The sequence below is a fragment of the Rhamphochromis longiceps genome, linkage group LG19 (genome assembly GCF_057381845.1).
Source record: "Rhamphochromis longiceps isolate RC_006_pf linkage group LG19, R_longiceps_female_GT1.1, whole genome shotgun sequence".
In the NCBI taxonomy this organism is placed as follows: Eukaryota; Metazoa; Chordata; class Actinopteri; order Cichliformes; family Cichlidae; genus Rhamphochromis; species Rhamphochromis longiceps.
Window position 1 is genome coordinate 19,641,703 of NC_140575.1, and position 21,495 is coordinate 19,663,197.

Sequence of the window (21,495 nt, forward strand, 5' to 3'; positions counted from 1 at the left end):
AGTACAGTTTCTGTAGTTTTGCAAACCCTTTTTTTAAAACAGGAAAGCTATCATTGTCCCTTGTTGCAGCTAATGCTACAGGATGGGCTATTGCTGCTATCCCTTTGCCAAACATTAAACAGATATATTAAAATGGTTTGATTCACATGTAACTAATGTTGATACAGGCACAAGACCGAAATCCAGCATTTAAGATAAGATAGAATAAGTTGGTAGCTAGCTAGCACATGAATTTTATTTTCCATAAAAGAGAGTAAATGTTAGTTTTATACTTTATTGTATTGTCAATGATAATACTCTTAATATATAAAGATTTAAAAGCTGAGGCTAAGAAATTAGCCATATCAACTAAAATGGTGGAAATGAAAAGCATTGATTAACTCTTAAATAACTGCCAGTGTCAGGATTTCTGCATCCTGATACCATCCCTCTAGAAAATTAACATTATGCTTTACAATGTCAACTACCGAGACAAAAACGTTAACTCTTTCCACCCAGCATTGTTTCATTTATTTATTTACACGTGTGCTTTCATCATGTTTTCTCTATTCATTTAGTTAAGCTCATTAGGAAAATAAAAAAGGAAAACTAAAGAGAAATCCAATGCTGCAGCACCACAAAACATAATGCAATCAATAGACACACATTACAACCATACCTTTACAGTAAACACAGTATTTTAAGATACAGTAAATGCTGTGAGTGAAGTGCTTCATTTTGGCATTAATAAACACAAAAAGCTCACCTCTACAGGATATCTTCTTGTGATTTTATAAAGTAGCCTATTTACATTTTGTGATATGTCTCATATGTCTCATACCGCAGTTAGCAACCATGTGCTCTTGATGTCCTTGTCCAAGCATTTTGAGTTTTAAACCTACTTACGACTAGCACCTTTACTTCAGGTATAATTGGGAGTATAAAAAGGTGAGTTTTGTAGTGCTTTCAAAATCAAAGTATGGTGACAGAAGTGTAGGTGGTTGTTACTCATTTACTCCAAGGCATTTAAAAGACATCTTGTGCGAGGGCAGGTGCTAATTTACAGTTATACTCGCCTGCAGACATGCTGGATTCACCTTTATTGCTCCTGTCTCCATCACAAGTTATGGCCTGTATGTGCGATGTTTGGACTGGCAGTGCATCAGATTGGAATGGGTAAAACATACTCAGGATAAATTCATACTAGATATGATTGGAAGTTTGAAACACAATACCTTGTACAATTAAAAAAAATAAAAATAAACATTTCAAGCACACAACAGTGAAATTCAATCACGTAACTGGCAACCAGATGCTGTGCAAGGCAAAAGCGAGCAAACATCATTTTACACCAAAACCTCCAAGCCGTGGTGTTTAAGGTCTGGGTGGCACACAGTAGGGCTGAAATTTATGACGAAAGAGAAGTCATCGGACAGCGAATGCTTATGTGGCCTCTTTCTTCTCCCTTTGGGCATTTCTCCGAATCTTCATCTCTGTCAGCTGAATATAGCGGATGACATTGGTGTCTGGAAAACAAAGGCAGGAAAAGGCTGATTTATTTCCTGCTCATAGACAGGAAACGGTGCATCAATAAGGTCGTAAATCTTCCATTTAAACACAACTCTGTAGTACATGGAATTAAAGCAGCTAGAAGTCATTTATACCACAGCTTTTTGGCAGTGCAAAAACAAAACAAGCTCCATATGAAGATCTTGTGTATCTGCAGGTTTTTTTTTTTGTAAATGATCTTACTAGCTTAGTACATAAATAAACAAACATACACATAACAAATAGATATTAACCACGTGAAGGAGGCTGTTTGCAGACTCCTCTTCATCTACAGTTTTCCCACCTGCCATTCAAGCAACAAATACACCTCTAAAGTTGTCATATTACCTAACTTGACTAGTTTTCCTGTGTTATTTTCTGTAGCTCTGATTAATGTTGGGTGACATGAATGAAGCACCCACATTGAAAAGGCCAAGGTTGTGCTAGAAAATCTGATTCACTGTGCGTATCTTAGGCACCAGATTTCTGCCCAATTATTTAAATAACATCTAGGAACAGAATCACAAATAGGCCAAAAGCCCACAGTGATAATTTTACTCTTAATCTTGTAAATTTCATATTATTAATCAAATACCTGGTTCCCCCTGTTAGCTTTTAGATGTGAAACATCTTCAGGAACTCAATAGAAGTCCAGCTACCTCTGTCTCAAGCACTCTGTACTATGTTAAACATGTCACTCAGTGGTTTCACTGTCATATCTGCAATGCACTTGATATTTTTGCATGAAGTCAGTTTAGTGCCAGTCAACAGCCTGCTATTCCATTTCTATACCACAACAGTCACCTGTTTTATTTTATTTATTTATTGAAGTCCACAAATATCTCTGCAGTGCACCTGTTCATGTTCATGTGAAACACTTTTACATGATACACAAGCTACTGTCAGCTACACCCTTGTTCACAGGGGTAACCACAGCAGGTAGCTCCGCATGTTTTTTGTTTTTGTTTTTTTACACCAGATGCCCTTCCTGATACAACCCCAAAGGGATTTATGTCTCCTCCAGGGATCTTTTGTTTTTTGGGCAAATGTATAAACCACTACACTAATGAGCCACTACAACACTAATGCCGTCTTTTTACCTTGTCCCAGAACTCCGTTTCTTTAAATGCTCAAAGCAACTAAATTAGATATCTTCTATTTGGTCCAGACTGAAATACTGAATCTCACCCACATTTTGAATTGCAATGAAGCATGATGAAGGATGACTCCTACTTGTTTTTATTTTATTTTCTCTACTAGTCATCTCATCACCCTTAAATGTTTTTCACAGTCAGCAAGCTGCATAAATAATGTATTGTGTATTTCAGATATTAGTGTAATGTTCCTTGCCATGAACCAGCAATCCTTACCTGAAGGTTCCTGCTTGTTTGACTCCTTCAGGTAGTACAGGGCTTTCTGGAAGTCTCCTAGGTGGTAATAGGCCACTCCAGATCGGTACAAAGCTTTGAAGTTTTTTCCTTCCTTGTTAAGCACTTTCAGGCAATATTCCTTTACTCGTTCATAGTTCACCAGCTCCATTTGCAAAAGACAAGCTAGAAAGAGATTAAAAGAGGGGAGAGAGGGCGAAACTCCTGATCACACTGCAAGACCCAATGTTAGACTTGCATTATTTTACTGAACTACTAATATGTCCTGTCAGGGACTAAAACACAGCTGATTCTTTGGTTAAATCTTAAACATATAGCAAATATTATAAGTTTGCCAAGGGGTGAATAAATATACCATTTATGCAAAGTGATAATTAAAAAGAAAGTGAGGCGGATTGTGGGGTAAGCCTGAGAATGACTCATACTGGCAGTGAATCATTCATGAGCTCTGGAGTATTCCCAGAATTTCCCTCTGCTGAAAAGACAGCTGATAAGTGGAATCTGTGTCCATCTGTGGGAAATGTATGCGAGAAACGTCTCTTACCGGCCAGACTGTTGTAACACTCCAGCTCTGCGTTCTCCATTGCCCCCTTCTGCTCATCCGTCAGCGTGGTGGACTTGCTGATGGTCGGCAGCAGGGAGGAGGGTGACTTGGAGCTTGTGTCCGGATCCCCCAGAACCCTGCACAGCCCTTTAATCTCGAGCAGAGCCCGGTGATACTTGCCGATTGCCTCTCGGTACTTCTTATCCTTGTAGCACTGGGTGCCTTGGCTCTTAAAGTCCAGCGCCCGTCTCACGACGTCCGCTGGTTCGTTGTAGGATGGTTGTTTCAGCATCGACCCACCATGATGCTTCTGCTGCTGGAGCTGCTGCTGATATCTGGCATCTTTGGTCCGGCTGCTGCTGTTAGGGGGGTGAGCGCACTGCTGAAGCCGTGGGGATCCGCAGGCGTTGTCAGTGTGGCTGCCTTTGCCACTATCCACCCTGCCGTCGTGCGCAGCCTGGATCACACTCATCTTCAACGTTATTTCTATTATAGCTGCCCTGCCCGGCTGTAAATTAGCTGGGAAATTGAGGCTTTTCACTGCATCCTCTCGGCTGTATCGCGCCTTCGCCTCGCCAGTGTCGCAACTACGTCTGTGTGCGCACCCCTACGCGATGCGCGCTCCTCTGTTGTAGCCTGCTCTCGTATGTTTCTCTTCAAACGCGCCGATTGGTCGATACACACAGAGCCAGTGGTCCCATGGGGGTCCCACACCAGGAAGAAGAGGTTTAATATCATTATCAATTTATCTGCAACCTGTGAGAAATGAGAGGGAAGTTACAGTCCTGTATTTGAATTAACATTTTTTTAAAGAAGAAGTTATTCTATTTCCCCTTCAGACGCCAGTGGTAATTTGTGGCCCAATCGGGGATTTCTTGTATTTCTAAATAAGGCCAAATGACCGTGTAATAAATTGCCGTATTTCATCCTTCCTAAGCCATATACCCCATGGAAAGACTTGATCGGAGTGAATATAATTTTTTTTTTTTTTTTTTTTGGGGGGGGGGGGGGGGGGGGGGGGGGTTGGTGTCACGCTTGTCTTAAAGTGGAGGAATGTAGTCATCTCTACTCAGATGAATCAGATAAAGCTCATCCAGCTCATTTTATCTCTACAGAGCAGCTTTGCCAGAGCAGCTACTCTTGACAGACTACAGACTCCTAATTACAGACTATGATGTCATTCGGATGGGGTTTTTGCAGGATGATAGTGTTATTAGTCTCTGTTATGAAGACGGAAGGGCATGTGTAGGAGCATTTTCGGGCATACGGTTTCATTTTGACTGGCCATTGTGTCAGGTTGTTTGTTCACCGTGTCTGTCCTGTGACTGTCACTGGGGCAATGAAGTCAGCTGTCTGTCTGGGTGTGTCTCTGGAATTTCAGCGTTGAACAAATGCTGCTGATCAGAAATAAAGACCATGTAACCCATGAAATCGTTATCACGCGCCTGGGATCTACAGCATGCTGCTGTCAACAAGTGCGAACACGTGTAAAAATGTCTCTGCAGTTCTTAGCCTTACTACAAGAGTTTGTATGCACTGAAAGTGAGGGTAGAATTTAAGGTTTTAAGTCAATACTAAATACTAAATGAGATCAGTTAAATCTACACTCCGAAAATATGCGACGTTATTGCATGTTTGTAATAACTGAAAGATCTTAATATATATATATATTAAGATTAAGATCTTAATATATATATATATTAAGATCTTTATATATATATATATATATATATATATATATATATATATATATATATATATATATATATATATATATATATATATATATATATATTAAAAACTAGCTGACAATCTTACCAAATAACTAAACAGATTGCCTTATTATTATACCTCCAGAAGTCTGTGCACACGTCCACAATGGAGTATAACTGAGGGTATAAGGAAATTGAATTAGGCCTAAAAAGAAAAGAAAAGTTATAAGAAAAATGGCAGGCATCAAAAAACATTTCAATACATCTACTGGCAAAATGTTGACCTCTGGTGGCGAACGCTTTAGTTAAAATTAGCATGGGGTAATTACAAAACGTACATTTACAATAAGATATTCCATAAAGCATAATTTTAGTTAAAAAAAATCTTATAATAAGTTTTTGTATGAACTTTTTTATAAAGTCTATAAAGTCTATACAATGGGAACCTAATGGAAAATACGGTCTGCCCATCACAAGAATTATACGTTAACATTTGGACTCTTACATTGACTGTGTAGATTCTGGGTAACATTATCTTGGTATTATTATTATTTTATCCTAGAATCATAGCATATTTTCTATCTGTGATCAAAAATAATAATAAAACACTTTTGCACAATTTTCTGTCCTACACTCCACTTCATGCATGCACTTTTTAAATACATAATGAATAAACATTCATTATTCTGCATTATTTCTGAACACTCAGGTGAAATACATCTCTTAACCCTCTGCAGTCTGCATAAACACAAAATCTGGGAGTGGACGGTGCAATCATCTGCATACTGTATACAGCTTATTTCACTCTAGATAGTAATGACTGGTAGGTTGGGAGGATCATATTTATTCTAAAGTGAATTGATTGATTGATTGATTGATTGATTGATTGATTGATTGATTGATTGATTGATTGATCGATCTCATGGATTACTGAGTACGGACCAAAACATGTGAGACTGGGCAGTGCTTTTGACTGATCTGGTGATGAGCAGCAAAGGAGTTCCACTGAGACTGTGCTGCCTCCAGTCCTGCTCATGCTTTACACTTAAGAATTTCAGTACACCTCTGGGCTGTGCCAATTACAGAATGTATTAGTGATGGGCAGGAGGAGGACTACTGAGCACCACTGGATATTTTTTGATGAGTGGTCTGGGAGGAGTTCTGCTTGTGAATAATAAGACTAGAGGTGGAGATAGGCTTCAGAAGGAAGAGGAATACCAAATGAACTATGTCTATCCTGGGACAGGAAATACCTAGGTGTCTATATCCACAAGCTAAACTATTTTCCAAAAAAGCTGAGATCGAGCTGGTCACACCCACAGACTGAATAAACTGATGATAAAGGCTAGCTCTGTGACTGGCTGTAAATTGGAGACTAGTAAAGCTGTGGTGAAGAGAAGGTTACTGATTAAATTGTAAATAAATTATTTAAAAGGCATCTCTTCTGACAGACTGATTCAGCTCTGCTGCCACAAAAACAGAGAAAGTCTTTCATACCACATGCCATCACCCTCTTTAACATTATATATCTGTCATATATATCTGTCATATCATTATTATTAGTATTATTAGTATTGTTATTCGTATTACTATTATTATTATTAGTAGTAGTAGTAGTAACAGAAATATTTCACCACCATTTCAGCTGCTGTAGCAAAAGCATTTCTCATCTCTTAATCACATTCTCAGCCGAAAAGTACAATGACGTAATCAAAGTACGACCTAAAGACCAGAGACGTAATCTTTAGGAGACCATTTGTTTATATCATGGCGTCGGTGGATTTCAGAGGTAGCTAAATCCATTATATTCTTTTTTTTAGATGTGCAGTTTAATTAGTATAAAAATCTCATGTTATTTATAACTTCGAAACAGCGCCTTGATTGTTTTTTTTCTGCAGCTTCAAGCTTATTAGTCTGTGCTGCAAGAAAATCTGTTAACGAGTAGCGTCTCCTTCGCTTTTTATTAGCATATCGGCTAGCATAGCTTATGCTGTCTGCCAGAGCCTTAGAATGACTTTTGGTGGTGGTTACAACAGAAAACAACTTCAAGTCATTGTAGCCTTCAGTTTTTCCAGTATAGAGGGTTATTCATCCTTGGTAAAGTGATGTCTGCATTATTGGTAATATGGACGCTGCTCACTGGTCCGTTTAGCTGTTCCGAGTTATATTTATTCATTATCTCTATTCATGTATCCTAACATCTGATAGATATACTGGCAATAGAGAAGCATATAAAAGATTAAGCTATATTATGTAGTTTGATTTTATTTGATATAAAATCAAGAAATACAAATAGCTGCTCTGTTTGAGCATTATTTCGGATCTGTTGAGGAACTCGGCTCTCACAAAAGGCGGGTTTCACAGTGAGATAAGTCATCTGTTAATAGAGTGTCTTGTTATTACCTGAAATAGAACCTTTTATTATCAAAAGCCTAATCATGTTAATCAGGAAACCAGAATTACCGTCATGTTTCCTTCATAAACATTTGACCCATTTTCATTATCAGGTTGTGTTAATACTGACTCAGTTCCTCAATTATATTCATACCCCCCCCAACACACACACACACACACACACAGAAACACACACAGAAACACACACAGAAACACACACATGCACACAAAAAGAAGGCATCTCTATAGTTGTTTAACAAGACATTTTCATCAATAAAATGCTATCAGTATTGACAATATCCATGTCAAGCTGAGATGTGATTTCATCCCTAACATATAAATGCACTCACAGTTATTTCTCAGGCAGCATCAGTTAATAATATAATTTCATAAATTGAATGCTTGTTTAATTTCCAGATAACCTTCTCGGGATATCCTGGGTGGACAGCAATTGGGTACCAGGTCTTAATCCTGGAAATGTGCTGGAGTACTTTTCTGACAGAAGCAACCCTTTCTATGACCGTACCTGCAATAATGAGGTAGTGAAGATGCAGCGGCTTACCGTGGATCATCTGAAGTAAGTTTGTTTTATAGATGGAAATTTGATACAGAGCAGTGAAAAGGTTTTTAAACATATTACATTAAGTATTATGAAGGGAGACATTCTGATCAAAATCATATTGTCAAGTAGAGCCCAAACGCATACACACACAGACAAGTAATACTATTATAATATTGCCACATCTGCCGATTTGTGAAAACATTGCTTCTGTCTCATTTACAGTCAGATGGTGGGAGTTGAATACATCCTTCTTCATGCTCAGGAGCCAATTCTTTATATAATCCGTAAACAACAGAGGCAGTCACCGACTCAAGGTGAGTTCCAAACACTCAAGCCGTTATTTGTTAGATTTGTAAAGTCTTCATTTCACATCAGTTGAATTTCTGCTTCTCTGTTCATACTACAGTGGTTCCCTTGGCTGATTACTACATCATAGCTGGAGTCGTGTATCAGGCTCCAGACCTGGGAACAGTTATCAGCTCTAGAGTGGTAAAAATATTCATTGTAATTCTGTAAAAGATAGGTTTGTGTAACATTGATTAAAAAAATCAGTGTTATTTATATTAATCATATCTGTTTTTAGCTTTCCGCTGTACATGGAATCCAGTCTGCTTTTGATGAGGCCATGTCCTATTGTCGCTATCACCCATCCAAGGGATACTGGTGGCACTTCAAGGACCATGAGGAGAGAGGTAAGCAGTTTGGCAGTTTACAATTTAGATGTTAAAGTTCTGATTATCAGTTATGTGATGTGATCACAAACACTAGCAACAAAGAAGGAGCCAGAACCTGTTTTCCTTGTTTATTTAAAATAATGACTTTGACAGAAAGTGATTAACATGAATCTCTTATACAGAAAAAGCCAAACCAAAGACTAAGAAGAAAGAGGAGCCTAGCTCTCTGTTTCAGAGGCATCGCGTTGACACACTCCTTTTGGACCTGAGGTCAAAATTTCCACCAACTTTCTATCAGGTACTGTCAGCTATTGTCCAGTTTGTTCATTTGAATTTTGAGTCTAAGAGGAGTCAATCGTATTGATTTTGTTTTGTTTTGCTTTTCTCTGAACTTTTAGCCTAAGCCTGGTGAGAAGCCCATTCCAGGTATGATATTTAAAACAGTTTTTTGTTTATAGATCATTATGATATATAATAAGAGTCTATCAGGGTCTGTCTGGAAGTGCTTAACACTCTGCAGATTACTAATATGTTAATTTATTTTCATATGTGAAGCATTGCTTTTACTTTCAGAATTGAATTCATGTTGTTTGATTAAACTAAAAGAAAATCAATTAGTTTTTCTGCTGAATATTTCAATTTTAAAATCAGTTAAGTTTCGTTTTTAATGTCTGTCCTTCAAGGCCAAATTCTTGAGTTTACTTTTAACTACAGGCTTTTGTTTTGCAGTTGAGGTGAAAAAGGAACCTGAACCTCCCACAGAAACAGTGAAGCAAGAGGAGAGGGAGCAGGCAACCAAGTCCTCTGCCCCAGCTCCACCTAACAAACCACCTCCTGAGAAAAGGGCAAGACTGCAGTGACAGCCATATTTGTCAGACACTGGGAAGGTTGCGCACAGCTCTGCAGTCCTACATCACTCACTGGGAAAATGACTTGAGACATTTGTGTTACCGCCCCAACTCTCTGCTTATTTGATCAATTTTTAGAATACTGAAAATAAAAGGAGTCAGTTGTTTATGTAAGTGCTGAGACTCCTTTTACGCTGCAGCATTAGTCCTGTGCCCTTGATAGGCTTCAAGCAGCTGTAGCACAAACAAGCAATTTGAAGTGGGGGAGGATTTTTTTTTTTGATGATGATAAGCTGACATCAGCATCGGTGTCAGCTTACTGTCAACATCATGCTAATGGTTCTGTTGTAGTGACTTCAGAGGATCATTTAATTCGCTGTCTGCTTTACAAACAAGATGTGTCATCTCATCTGCCAAGCAAATGGCCTCTTGACCCGAACATGGCTTGTTCGTTTCAGACACTTTCATCTCCTTCGGAAGAAATGTCCTGCTTTTGTATGTTTTTTTTAATATACATTAAATGGTATTGATTAATGTGTTCTGATCTGTTTAATTCTTAACATTTAACAGGCTTCACATTTATTTGATCCGTTTTTCTTCTGTTTTATTTCAACCTGTGATTAAGATTTGCTGCACTGTAGCGTTTTTCCTGTCTTGCGTCAACCCTGAATTCTTTATATCATGCTACTTTGGATGATGGCTGCCTTTTGTTCTGCTCCCTGTCAAGATGATCTCACACTGCGTCATCTGGTTTCTGGGGATTTTGTTGTGTGTTTTGTGTGACACTACACTTTTACTTATTGGAAGCAAAATGTAAAGAAATGAGGGGTGGAATTTTGCACATTACTGTATCTGTGCCTGATTCTTATTAATCTCATGATCTGAGTTCATGGGTGGTTGTAGGTTTATTCATTCGTCCCATTTTGTACCTGATTACACTAATTTTGAAGGATTTGTGATAACTGGCAACGAGTCCTTCACATTTCTGTGGAGGATTTTTGAACCACTCTTCACCACAACACAATCAGAGCTCAACTTGCTGGTGTGTTTCAGGTCATTGTCTTACTGTATTAGTCAAGTACGCTTGAGCTTTGGTGCACAAACTGGCTGGACATTCTCCTTCAGGATTTTCTGGTATAGCGCGGAGTTCATGGTTCGATCATTACAGGAAGCCGTTCTTTAGATATGCTGCATTCTTTTGTGACCTGGATGAGTCATCAAACCCTTAAAGTAATTTTGGTACCTCAGCCACTCCTGGGAAGGTCCACCGATGTTCCAAGTTTTTTCCATTTGTGAATGATGGCTCTCACTGTGGTTGGCTGGAGTTTCTAAGCCTTTGAAATATCTTTGTAATCCTTTCCAGGCTGACAGATATCTGTGACTTTGTTTCTCAGTTGTTCCTTTAGATCATGACATGATATGTTGCTTTTTAAGATCTTTTAACCTACTTCAGTTTGTCAAATATGTTTTATTTTGGTGATTTCTAAATTCGTCAGGTCTGGCTGTAATCAGACCTGGGTATAAGTAGTGAAATTGAACAAAAAAATGTGCAGTTAATTCATGATTTAACAAAAGGCTTCTTACTTTTTTACAACACCATATATATTAAAAGTGGTTGGAGGTCACCCCACCTTGACTAGTTACCACAGAAAAACAGACATGCCATATTTCACCATGTGGGACCAGGATTTTTGTTAATGGGAGAGGATTCGCGTACCATTTTGCATCCTTAATGTAGCAGGTATTTTTTTAACCGACAGGTGTCGCCACTTAGTCATATTTAGTATAAAGCTCCATATATGTGGCTGATTTTTAAAATTTTATTTCATACGTTTATGCTCTCTGCCATCACCCTGTTGAGTCACAATCAAATAAACGTGCCTACTCACTGAAAAATATAATTTTCCAATAAGGAGAGCGAGTGAAAACCAGAAGGGTGAAGGCACAAAGCTTATACGTATGGTCTTATATTTAGTGTAAACAGTACCGATGCCACGAAGAAGAACTTCCTCGCAGGGCGTGGTGGGATAGCAGTCTTCCTCAGTGGAGGACTGAACAGTGCCCCAGCTGGCTGGCTAGCTGCAGAGAGAAGATGGCTGCAGAGGGGATTTTCAGGCCAGTGTCTGAAAACAGAGCGCCGTTTGTCATGTTGAACGACGACTAGCCCCAGCGTGTCACCCCGGTTGTTGTGTCGGTCGGTTCCGCCTGGATTCGTCGGAGGGGATAAAACAACATGGGGTCGCAGACTTTGCAGATCCTGAGGCAGGGGGTCTGGGCTTCAATCACAGGCGGATGGTACTACGACCCCGATCAGAATACGTTCGTCAACGCTTTACATCTATACATCTGGCTCTTTCTGCTATGTTTCCCCTTCACGCTGTACATGGTGAGCCGCTTTGTCTCCTTTTTATTTTATTTTATTTTATTTATTTTTACCTCATAGACTGGTATTTCTTTATGTATTTGTCATGACTGTTGACAGCTTAAGTTAACCAAACCAACTGTCCGTTAGGTTAGCAGCCACAGCTCACTAACGGTCGGTCTCGGTCTATTATCTGGAGCGAAGACAACGTACACTAATATTAAACTAAGAAAACGGAGTGGAATATTTGAAGTATAGTTGAATTATCCAAATTATCCATTAAGCAAAAGCATTTCTTAGCAAATAAACCTTATTCTGGTGGAGACGTTAACAAAAGAGCCTTTAACTCCTTCAGGTTTCAGTCTACTGTCCATCAACTAGATCGTACCTAAACGCTCTTTTGTTCATATTCTGTGTTTCGGTTAAGGTCCACTTGGATATTTACACTGTGTGAGGCTGTAATCAGTGAATTTATTTTCCCTTCCCCCATCTTTATCTATTTGTTGTCCTCCGGTCGGCAGTGATTTTCGGTATCACCAGTTTTCAGAAGCTACCAGCTGTGACTGTAGGGGCACAGTTCACAAGGATGTTAGCAGTGATCTTCCCCGTGTAAAAGCCCAGGAATCAAAATCATATAGCTGAGAGCTGCTTGTTCAGTTTTTTCATCTCAAAATGTCTTTGTTTGCGGGTTTCCTAAACGGCTTTACTTTCTTAAGGTGCTCTTTTCTGTGGCACGTCAATAAAAGGTTGCTTGCCAAACTTTATGTCCTGCACACATAAAATGCACATTTATAACTGCTGACGTGATTATGAATGTCTGTGTGCTCACTTCTATATAAAGAAACTGGGGTGTTTGAAATAGGTTTGTGGTTTCCTTTCTATTCCTGGAGTGGAAATGCTTTGGTCAGCTCTGTGGTTTATATTGAGCCGCAAGTTTGAGTTGCGCTGCTGCTGTTTGTGAGAGCTACAAGCAGATGCAGGAGGATATCTCAAGGACAAGAGAGAGCCTAGAGCCCATCTAGTCACCTCTTTTTGTAATAGCCTCCTTGTCAGCTGCACTAAGCAGACATAAAATTCATAATCAAATCTTAAGACACTGCAGATGTGTCATAAATAATTGGGACAATAGGTGCAATAATGTAATTATCTTTTTTAGCTGCATTTAGCAGAGCTCATTTTCTCTGTGGCAGTGCTTGGTTCCAGTTCACGGGTTTATAAATGATGTGTCATGTCTGAATGTCCAAATTTAATCAACATCACTCCTGGGCTGCTGAGATAAACACAGGAAAGAAAATGGATATAAAATGCTGTAACATGGGTAAAAATGAAACCGTTAGAGGGTTGTCTATGTAACCTTTTTCCCTACTTCTTCCTCTACTTCCAGGCCCTACCGCCAACCATGGTGATAGTGGGAATCTACTGTGGTGTGATTGCTGCCATGTTCCTGCTGCTGAAGACGGTGAATTACCGCCTCCACTATGCCTTGGATGAGGGGGAGGTGGTGGAGCATCAGGCTAAGGAGAATCAGGGGAGCAGAGGTGGCACAGAGGGGGCTATTGATGGAGGCGTGACCCGAAGGGAGGACAGCAATGGCCCAGGGTAAGTTCACGTTATAGTCTGTTGGCGGATTTACTATCTGGAGATGGAGCACTGTAGTGCACAACTGATAAAATATTCTGTAGAGGATGTGCAAGATCATTAAGCAGAAATAAATCGCATTGAAAGATAAGCAGTGTTGGGACTACCGCGTTATTAAGTAACGCGTTACAGTAACTACGTTATTATTGTGGTAACGAGCACGGTAACTAGTTATTATGCCAAAATCAGGAACGCATTAGTCGTTACTGGGATTTAGATAGGGTCGTTACTCGTTACTTCGTGTGGTGGCTATCGCGGAGCTTCCACATATTCAGTAACATTAGCAAGTGGTGGAGGCCAGCAGGTGGATGAGAGAAAGGGGAGGCAAGAGGAGAGACCCGAGGCGGCCGCCGGTCCGAGTGTGAACTGAACTTCAGGTAAGAAGTTATGACCTGCAGTCTCTCTGGGTCAGATATAAACCAAGTTTAGGTGGAGTTTATTTTCGTTATTCTGACTTTTTCCGTACTGGGTACTAGCTAGCATGACGGAGTTTCTATACAGCTGGGTGGATGCTATGATGTTACTGATGTTGAACTTTATTTTGTTCACAAGGTTAATTATTAGAGTTGCCAACCGTCCCGTAAAAAACAGAATCGTCTCATATTCAGAGAAAATATCGCGCGTTTCGTATTGAGGTGAAAAGGAACACAGTTTGTCCCGTACTTCAGCTACAATGAAAAAGACACAAAGCTGGAGCTGTACAGCTGCCTCTTCTTCTCTCATCCGCTCACCCTCCTTCTCCTGTTTCTACTTCAATCATGAAAACTGATCAATGATCAGCTGATCGGCTTTTCTCTCTTGTTTGTTTATCACCCACTTTGCGCCAGAAAGAGGAAACCAGCGGAGGTCGCGTTAAACAACAGCAGCACGACAACAGCTGATCAAGCACAAGCTTGATCAGCTGTTGTTAGAATTTATTCAATATTAATTTCTAGTATCAGCTGATGTTTGCTGGAGCCACAGCTGTAAAAGCTGCTGGTCATGTTATCGGTTTGGTCATCTGGTGAGAGGGAAACATGAAGATGAAACCAGGAGATGTCCTTACTGAACCATCAGAGCTGTGATGGAGAAACAGGTTTACCTTTTAGGTGACATGAATGAGTTGAAGGGAAGTTATGAACTGTTTCTGAGAGACAAATAACACCAGGATCCTTTTTTAGGTAGCTGACAGCTGGTAACTGTGCAGGGGCGGATCTAGCAAAGTTTTGCCAGGGGGACCAGGTAGGGCATTAACAGGGAGAGGGGGGCACAAAGAAGTACTTTTCTTTCTTATTCTCATTTAAAATGTCTAGCTTTTAAAAAATAATTATCTGAGTCTTACAACAAACGATTGATAGATTGATACATATATACCATCAGAACAGTGTACATCACTGTCACAACAGCGTTTGTTTTCATTCAAAGGCTTTATGATTTTTCCTATAATGGCGGGCTGGTCTCTAGTCAAAATGCCCGGGCCAATTTTCAGTCCCAGTCCAGCCCTGTATGCAGCTCATCTGCAGTCTGGTGTTACCTACATCTTCCTATTCAGAAGGCAGAATTTCCGAGTTCTGAGTACAATCAAAGCACCACAACTGCAGATTTTGTGTTGGATGTGAAAAGCGCACATGACGCTGTGACGTACGCTAGAATCATGGCAGCAGTCAATGACTGTCCAGGCGTGGGATTTCTCTCGTGGAAATATTCACATTATTTTTTTCTTTCTATTGGTAGGTGGCACAGTGCACTTGTGGCAAGTAAGCAAGCTAGAAGACTGGCAAAGTTATGGAAGCAACACATTAACAAGAGAATTCTGAGTAAAACCAAAGTTACTTTCCCTAGTAACTAGTTACTTTGAAAGTAATGAGTAACTTGAAGTAACTGAGTTACTTTTGATACAAGTAACTAGTAATGTAACTAAGTTACTAATTTAAAGTAACTTACCCAACACTGAAGATGAGTGATCAGAAAGTGTGACTGACTTTAAGTGATCAGTCACGTCATGTGATCTGTCATTGTCTAATGGAGCTGAGGAAGGAGGTCTAGAGTAGTGATGACTCTGGAAAACACACAAGTTACTCAAAGGTTAGCTGGGTAGCTGCTTTAGGGTGACTTCAAATTATTAAACCATACATGCTGACACCACTTCAGGAAGTTACTTTTAAACAAACTGTTTAGTGACTTTTAATTTCTCCTCAGCTAAAACATCTGTTATGTGGCGCTGTTCTAAAAACCATTGCAGAGTTTTCTGTCCGTCTCAATAATATTGCCAACACTTAAGTTTAGATTCATCCAGAACTATTGTGTTTTTCTTTAAGGTTTAACAAATGTGTTGGATGCATTTTCTGGGCCATAAATTTCTATGAAGCTGATTTTTTATTTATTTATTTATTTTTAATTCTGTCTGTAAAACTAGTGTTACTTACATTAGCAGTCTGTTTCATCCCCTCCATTTTCTGGTTCATTTGTGTGTTGGTTTTGTTTTGGCACACTACCAGCACTTGTAGGCCAGTGAAGTGGCGTGAAAGTGTTGGCAGGAAGATTCATCATGTCTCCCACATGTTTGCTTTAAAGTACAAACCAAACGAGGGAGTACTCCTTAAAGGGAAAAAGAAAAACCTCCAGAGGGCTACCAGTTGACAAAAAATAGAGGTTTTACAGTTATTGCCATGTGCTTTACACAGCATGCACTGGGTTTTATTACTTCTTTTCCTCCCAATTTATTGGATCTGTCATATTGGCAAAGCTCTTGAAGCAAGCGTCATTATTCAGCAGCCATCTTGAAATGCTTTCAGGCACTTATTTGGTTAGTTATTTTGAAGCATTATCTTATTTAAATGTAATTTCAGTGTTCACAGTGACATAAACTAAAAATATGTTAAGATTATTTCTCATTGGCCACATAAATCTACACTTATCTTTAACAGTACAGGTGTTTATGATTTCAATTAATCCCCACCTTTTGTGGGGATACGTTTCATCAGTGTTAATACTAAGAAACAGTAGTACATTGTAGGAGTACACTTACTGACCACTTTGTTACTAGTTAAAAATGCCTTGTTGGTGGCAGAGTTAAGAGGAGATAAAGAAAAATCAACATGAACTACTAACATAACCACTAATTGACCAAGGTATGCAGAAGAGCATCTCTGTACACACAACACTTTGAGCCTTGAAACTGATGGGCTACAGCAGCAGAAGACCACACCAAGGCCCAATCTGGTTGGCTGTGAACAGGAAACTGAGGCTAGAATTTACACAAGCCCACCAAAATTGGAGAACAGATGATTGAAAAACTTAACCTAGTCTGATTAGTCTCAATTTCTCCTGTGAGATTCAGCAGATGGGGTCAGAATTTGGTGTAAAAACCACTGATACATCCTAACTTGTATAAGTGGTTTTTGGCTTGTGGTGATGGTGTAATGGTGTGGGGGATATTTTTCGGGCTCCTTAGTACCAGTTGAGCATTATTTAGCTGCCGCATGCCAGGTTTCTGACATTAGGTTTAGCTCTCATTCACAGTGAACAAAAGCCACTGAGGTTTCAGCCTTTTACTGCAAATGACTTGAAGAAGTGACTCATACTCACATTCCAGAAGCAGTGCTTAGCAGGATGCTGGGACAGGGGAGAGGCAAAAAAAAAAAAGAGAATGAGACCTCTCAACCAGTCATAGCTTTGCCCACACATCTGGAACAGCATTCCAGGTTGTTTGAGTTTGCAGTGAAGCCGACAAGCTCAGATGACATTCATTAAGGTGTTTTTTCTTCTCCTTCTTCTTCTTTATTTCCTCTTCCACCACCAACTCAATTTCCCCACTTCCTGCTCCATTTTTTCCAGTATTTTTTTTTTTTGGTGCTACATGTTGTGGTTGATTTCTTTAAGTGTTGTTTTGTGGTCTGACCTGCTATGATGCAGTTTTGGCATATGGAAATGATTTATATCCCTGGCAAGTTGTTTGTTTCTACATACCATCTGGTTAAATAAGCACGTCTGGGCTAAATATAGACCCAGAAAAAAATCATGGATGCTTTCATCTGTTTTCTCTCTGTGGAATTTCAAAGCCTGTGCAAAATATTTAAAATAAAGGCCTGTTTAAGAAGTTCACTTGGTGTGTTTTCCCTAAATTGAAGCTGCTGCCATCTTCTTTCTGTTTGACTGAAGGAGATAAATGGCATGTAACAGGGCTGAACAATCTTGGTGAACTCAGTAGTTTCCATCGATGTGCATGTGTTTGTGTGTCTGCAAAGGGACCCTGGAGGGGGTATTGAGATGGCAGACTTCATCCGACAAGAGACTCCACCAGTGGACTGCAGTTCCAGGAACTCCTATATTGGGATGGAGTCTAACCAGCAGGTAAGCAGAGCACTGGCCTGCTGTACACTGTGTTCCATAACTAGCTGAAAATAAAAGGATCCTGATTGTCAAGTCCCTTTGCCCCCTGTATTACTTTCTGCAGACCTTTCATTAGATTTATATTTAATAGCTTGCTGATCTTCAATGTTCCTACCAGCTGTTTATTCAAATCCAAGTTAATACATGTTGCGGCTTATTATGATAACCTTTTAGATTCTAGCTTGTACAGCATATTTTGGACATTTTTCAATCTAAACAATTAACAATTCCAGGTTTCCACAGGAAAGTTGTTACATATGATGGCTGCAGAAAGTGTTGCTGCCAAGTGGGAATACAGTGCAATGTTGCACTCAACTCATGTAATACTGTCTACTGCTATAAAGCAAATCACTAATTGTGTGGCGTTATATTCAAGAGAAGGGAGACAGCAGGGAGTTTATTTCCTATTTACAGCATGGGGAAAGCAATGTGTTTATGCACCAGTATAAGTGCACCGCATCGCAGCTGAGCTTGTTTACATTTCATTGAATGATAAAAGAAATAACCACAGAAGCAGCAGAAGCACTACTTTCCTAACGGTCCCAATAGTGAATTTTGAACAAGGGTTTTCAGAACATGCCTGTTTCTGATATTGCATGTACATACTTTTTCTACAGATTGTCTTATTGTTATCTGTATTGTGCTTCTAGTAAGCAGAGCTATTTAGCAGGGCATGCTAAGATCCATCCATCCATCCATCCATCCATCCATCTTCTTCCGCTTTATCCGAGGCCGGGTCGCGGGGGCAGCAGCCTAAGCGGAGAAGCCCAGACCTCCCTCTCCCCAGCCACCTCCTCCAGCTTATCCGGGGGAACACCAAGGCGTTCCCAGGCCAGCCGAGAGATATAATCTCTCCAGCGTGTCCTGGGTCTGCCCCGGGGCCTCCTCCCGGTGGGACATGCCTGGAACACCTCACCCAGGAGGCGCCCATGAGGCATCCTTGTCAGATGCCCGAACCACCTCAGCTGGCTCCTTTCGATGTGGAGCAGCAGCTGCTCTACTCTGAGCCCCTCCCGGATGGCCAAACTTCTCACCCTATCTCTAAGGGAGAGGCCAGCCACCCTTCGGAGGAAGCTCATTTCTGCCGCTTGTATCCGCAATCTCGTTCTTTCGGTCACTACCCACAGCTCGTGGCCATAGGGTGAGGGTAGGGACGTAGATCGACCGGTAAATTGAGAGCTTCGCTTTTACACTCAACTCTCTCTTCACCACAACAGACCGGTACAGCGTCCGCATCACTGCAGCCACAGCACCAATCCGTCTGTTGATCTCCGGCTCCCTTCTCCCATCACTCGCGAACAAGACCCCGAGATACTTGAACTCCTCCACTTGGGGCAGGAACTCATCCCCGACCCGGAGTGGGCACTCCACCCTTTTGTGGCTGAGGACCATGGCCTCAAATTTGGAGGTGCTGATCCTCATTCTCGCTGCTTCACACTCAGCTGCGAACCGTTCCAGTGCGAGCTGGAGGCCATCACCCGATGAAGCCAACAGAACCACATCATCTGCGAAAAGCAGAGATGAGATTCTGAGGCCACCGAAGTGAAAGCCCTCTAAGAAGGCTGGGTACTCTGAACTAGGGCTGCTCGATTATGGCAAAAATGATAATCACGATTATTTTCACTGAAATTGAGATCACGATTATTTGACGATATTTATTTAACCCTTTAAGACCTACTATAGAACCAAGTCCACCAGAGCTTATATTATTTTTATTTTTATTTTTTTACATGCTGTAGTGCCATTTGTGGGAGCATTTCAAGTTGCTATACATCAATACAACTGTTATAGCCCATATTTTAATAATATGTATGCATTAAGTGCATAGTAATTACATAAAATTCAAAAAAGTGCAATAAACTACAAAAAAAATTGAAAATCGCTTTTGTTTTGTTTACATATATTTCTACTTGGAGAAGTTTAAGAGGTTTATCCCTCAAAACTTTAAATACAATAAAGTTGCAAAAAATAGTTTCCCACCACAGGAAATTTATTTTGAGTGTCTTCATAGTTTTATTTTGGAGATACAGCAATTTTTATATACTGCAGGAAAAACAAAAAACAATCCTATGATGCAAATTTGCAAAGAAAACAGCATGTGCATCATTTTACTGTGGGAAGTGTTACGAACAGCTGATAGGAACGGCGAAGCGTGTTTCTGGAATATTATGTTTTTGTTCCTGCAAGCGCTTTTTATGCAATTTTTGCAAAGCTATATGTGGAACGAAACCGTGACCGAGGACAAGCTGATGGCATCAGATGTAAGTACAACTCCTCCGGTTTCATATGCAAAACAAATTATTGCGCTAGCTTACACGGTTCAGGTTCTACAGGGATTTAAAAATAGTTATGCAAAACGGAGCGTGCTGCTCTGACCGGCTTTAAAGGGTTAACAATGACTTTAAAAAAATAATATAAAATAGTGTGCAACACCACTGAAGTTTTTTTTTTTTTAAACTCTTTTCAACCAACGGCAGTCACTCTCCAAATAACTTCTGCTTAGCTTTCCGAGCTTCCCTCGGGTCCTCTTAATCAGCGGTCTCCACCCTTTTTTGCGCCACGGACTGGTTTATGCCCGACAATATTTTCACGGACCGGCCTTTAAGGTGTCGCGGATAAATGAGGGAGGGGCTAATAATCGGCTCAGTCATTTTTAATGATCGTTGAAAGCCCAGATCGTAATCGTGATTAAAATTCGATTAATTGAGCAGCCCTACTCTGAACTGTCACTCGGCGCATAAGCGCAGATGACAGTCAGGACCCAATGACAGTCAGGACCCTGGGGCGCAGGGAACAAACCCTCTCATCCACCGGGAAGAACCCCAACATACAGGCAGCAAGCCGAGGGGATATTAGAATACCCACCCCAGCCCGCGGCCTCTCACCAGGGGCAACTTCAGACTGAGACAGAGTCCAGCCCCTCTCCAGGAGACTGGTTCCAGAGCCCAAGCCATGCGTAGAGGTAAGCCCGACTATGTCTAGCCGGTACCTCTCAACCTCACACACTAACTCGGGCTCCTTCCCCACCAGAGAGGTGACATTCCATGTTCCAATTGCCAGTAGCTGGGGATCAGTCCGCCAGGGCCTCCGCTCCTGGCCGCCGCCCGGCACACAATGCACCCAACCCCTAGGGCGCATCCTGCGGGTGGTGGGCCCGCAGGAGGGTGGGCCCATGTCCCCTTTTCGGGTTGTACCCGGCCAGGCTTCATGGACTAAGGCCCAGCCACCAGACGCTTGCCCTCGGGCACCCTCCCCGATCCTGGCTCCAGGGCGGGCCCCCGGTAACCCTATCCCGGGCAGGGTAAACTGTTCCCTCGATGTTTTCCTCATAAGGGTCTTCTGAGCATGCTAAGTTATTTTACTTTTGTTGTTGCTGGACTAGAGGAAGCAACTGTTGGGGTGTGTGTGTGTGCGTGTGTGCGTGTGTGTGTGTGTGTGTGTGTGCATATGCACTAGAGTGTTTTCCTTAGGAATG

General features: G+C 40.8%; 3 protein-coding genes across 8 annotated transcripts in view; 2 read left to right on the forward strand and 1 right to left on the reverse strand.

Moving 5' to 3' along the window:
* Positions 1 to 413: 413 nt before the first annotated feature.
* ttc9 (tetratricopeptide repeat domain 9) lies at positions 414 to 4,203 on the reverse strand. The gene is made up of 3 exons (XM_085391318.1): positions 3,460 to 4,203; positions 2,898 to 3,080; positions 414 to 1,505 (listed from the first exon to the last, which is right to left on the reverse strand). Exons 1-3 carry the CDS (start codon positions 3,929 to 3,931, stop codon positions 1,423 to 1,425), a joined length of 738 nt encoding a protein of 245 aa, XP_085247444.1. The 5' UTR covers positions 3,932 to 4,203; the 3' UTR covers positions 414 to 1,422.
* A 2,696-nt stretch (positions 4,204 to 6,899) lies between these two features.
* Positions 6,900 to 10,183, forward strand: med6 (mediator complex subunit 6). Its single transcript, XM_085391263.1, has 8 exons — positions 6,900 to 6,960; positions 7,983 to 8,142; positions 8,350 to 8,441; positions 8,534 to 8,616; positions 8,711 to 8,819; positions 8,984 to 9,099; positions 9,200 to 9,227; positions 9,531 to 10,183. Exons 1-8 carry the CDS (start codon positions 6,939 to 6,941, stop codon positions 9,659 to 9,661), a joined length of 741 nt encoding a protein of 246 aa, XP_085247389.1. The 5' UTR covers positions 6,900 to 6,938; the 3' UTR covers positions 9,662 to 10,183.
* Positions 10,184 to 11,672: 1,489 nt separating this feature from the next.
* Positions 11,673 to 21,495, forward strand: part of pcnx1 (pecanex 1) — a 40,002-nt gene continuing 30,179 nt past the window's right edge. For 4 of the 6 annotated variants that reach the window (XM_085390542.1, XM_085390544.1, XM_085390545.1 and 1 more), the window contains exons 1-3: positions 11,674 to 12,035; positions 13,396 to 13,610; positions 17,876 to 17,981. In XM_085390542.1, coding sequence (XP_085246668.1) covers positions 11,883 to 12,035; positions 13,396 to 13,610; positions 17,876 to 17,981 — 474 coding nt within the window. In that variant the 5' untranslated portion in view covers positions 11,674 to 11,882. Of the gene's footprint in view, positions 12,036 to 13,395; positions 13,611 to 17,875; positions 17,982 to 21,495 lie in introns of all 6 variants that reach the window. The other 2 variants (XM_085390547.1, XM_085390541.1) reach the window with 1 other exon arrangement.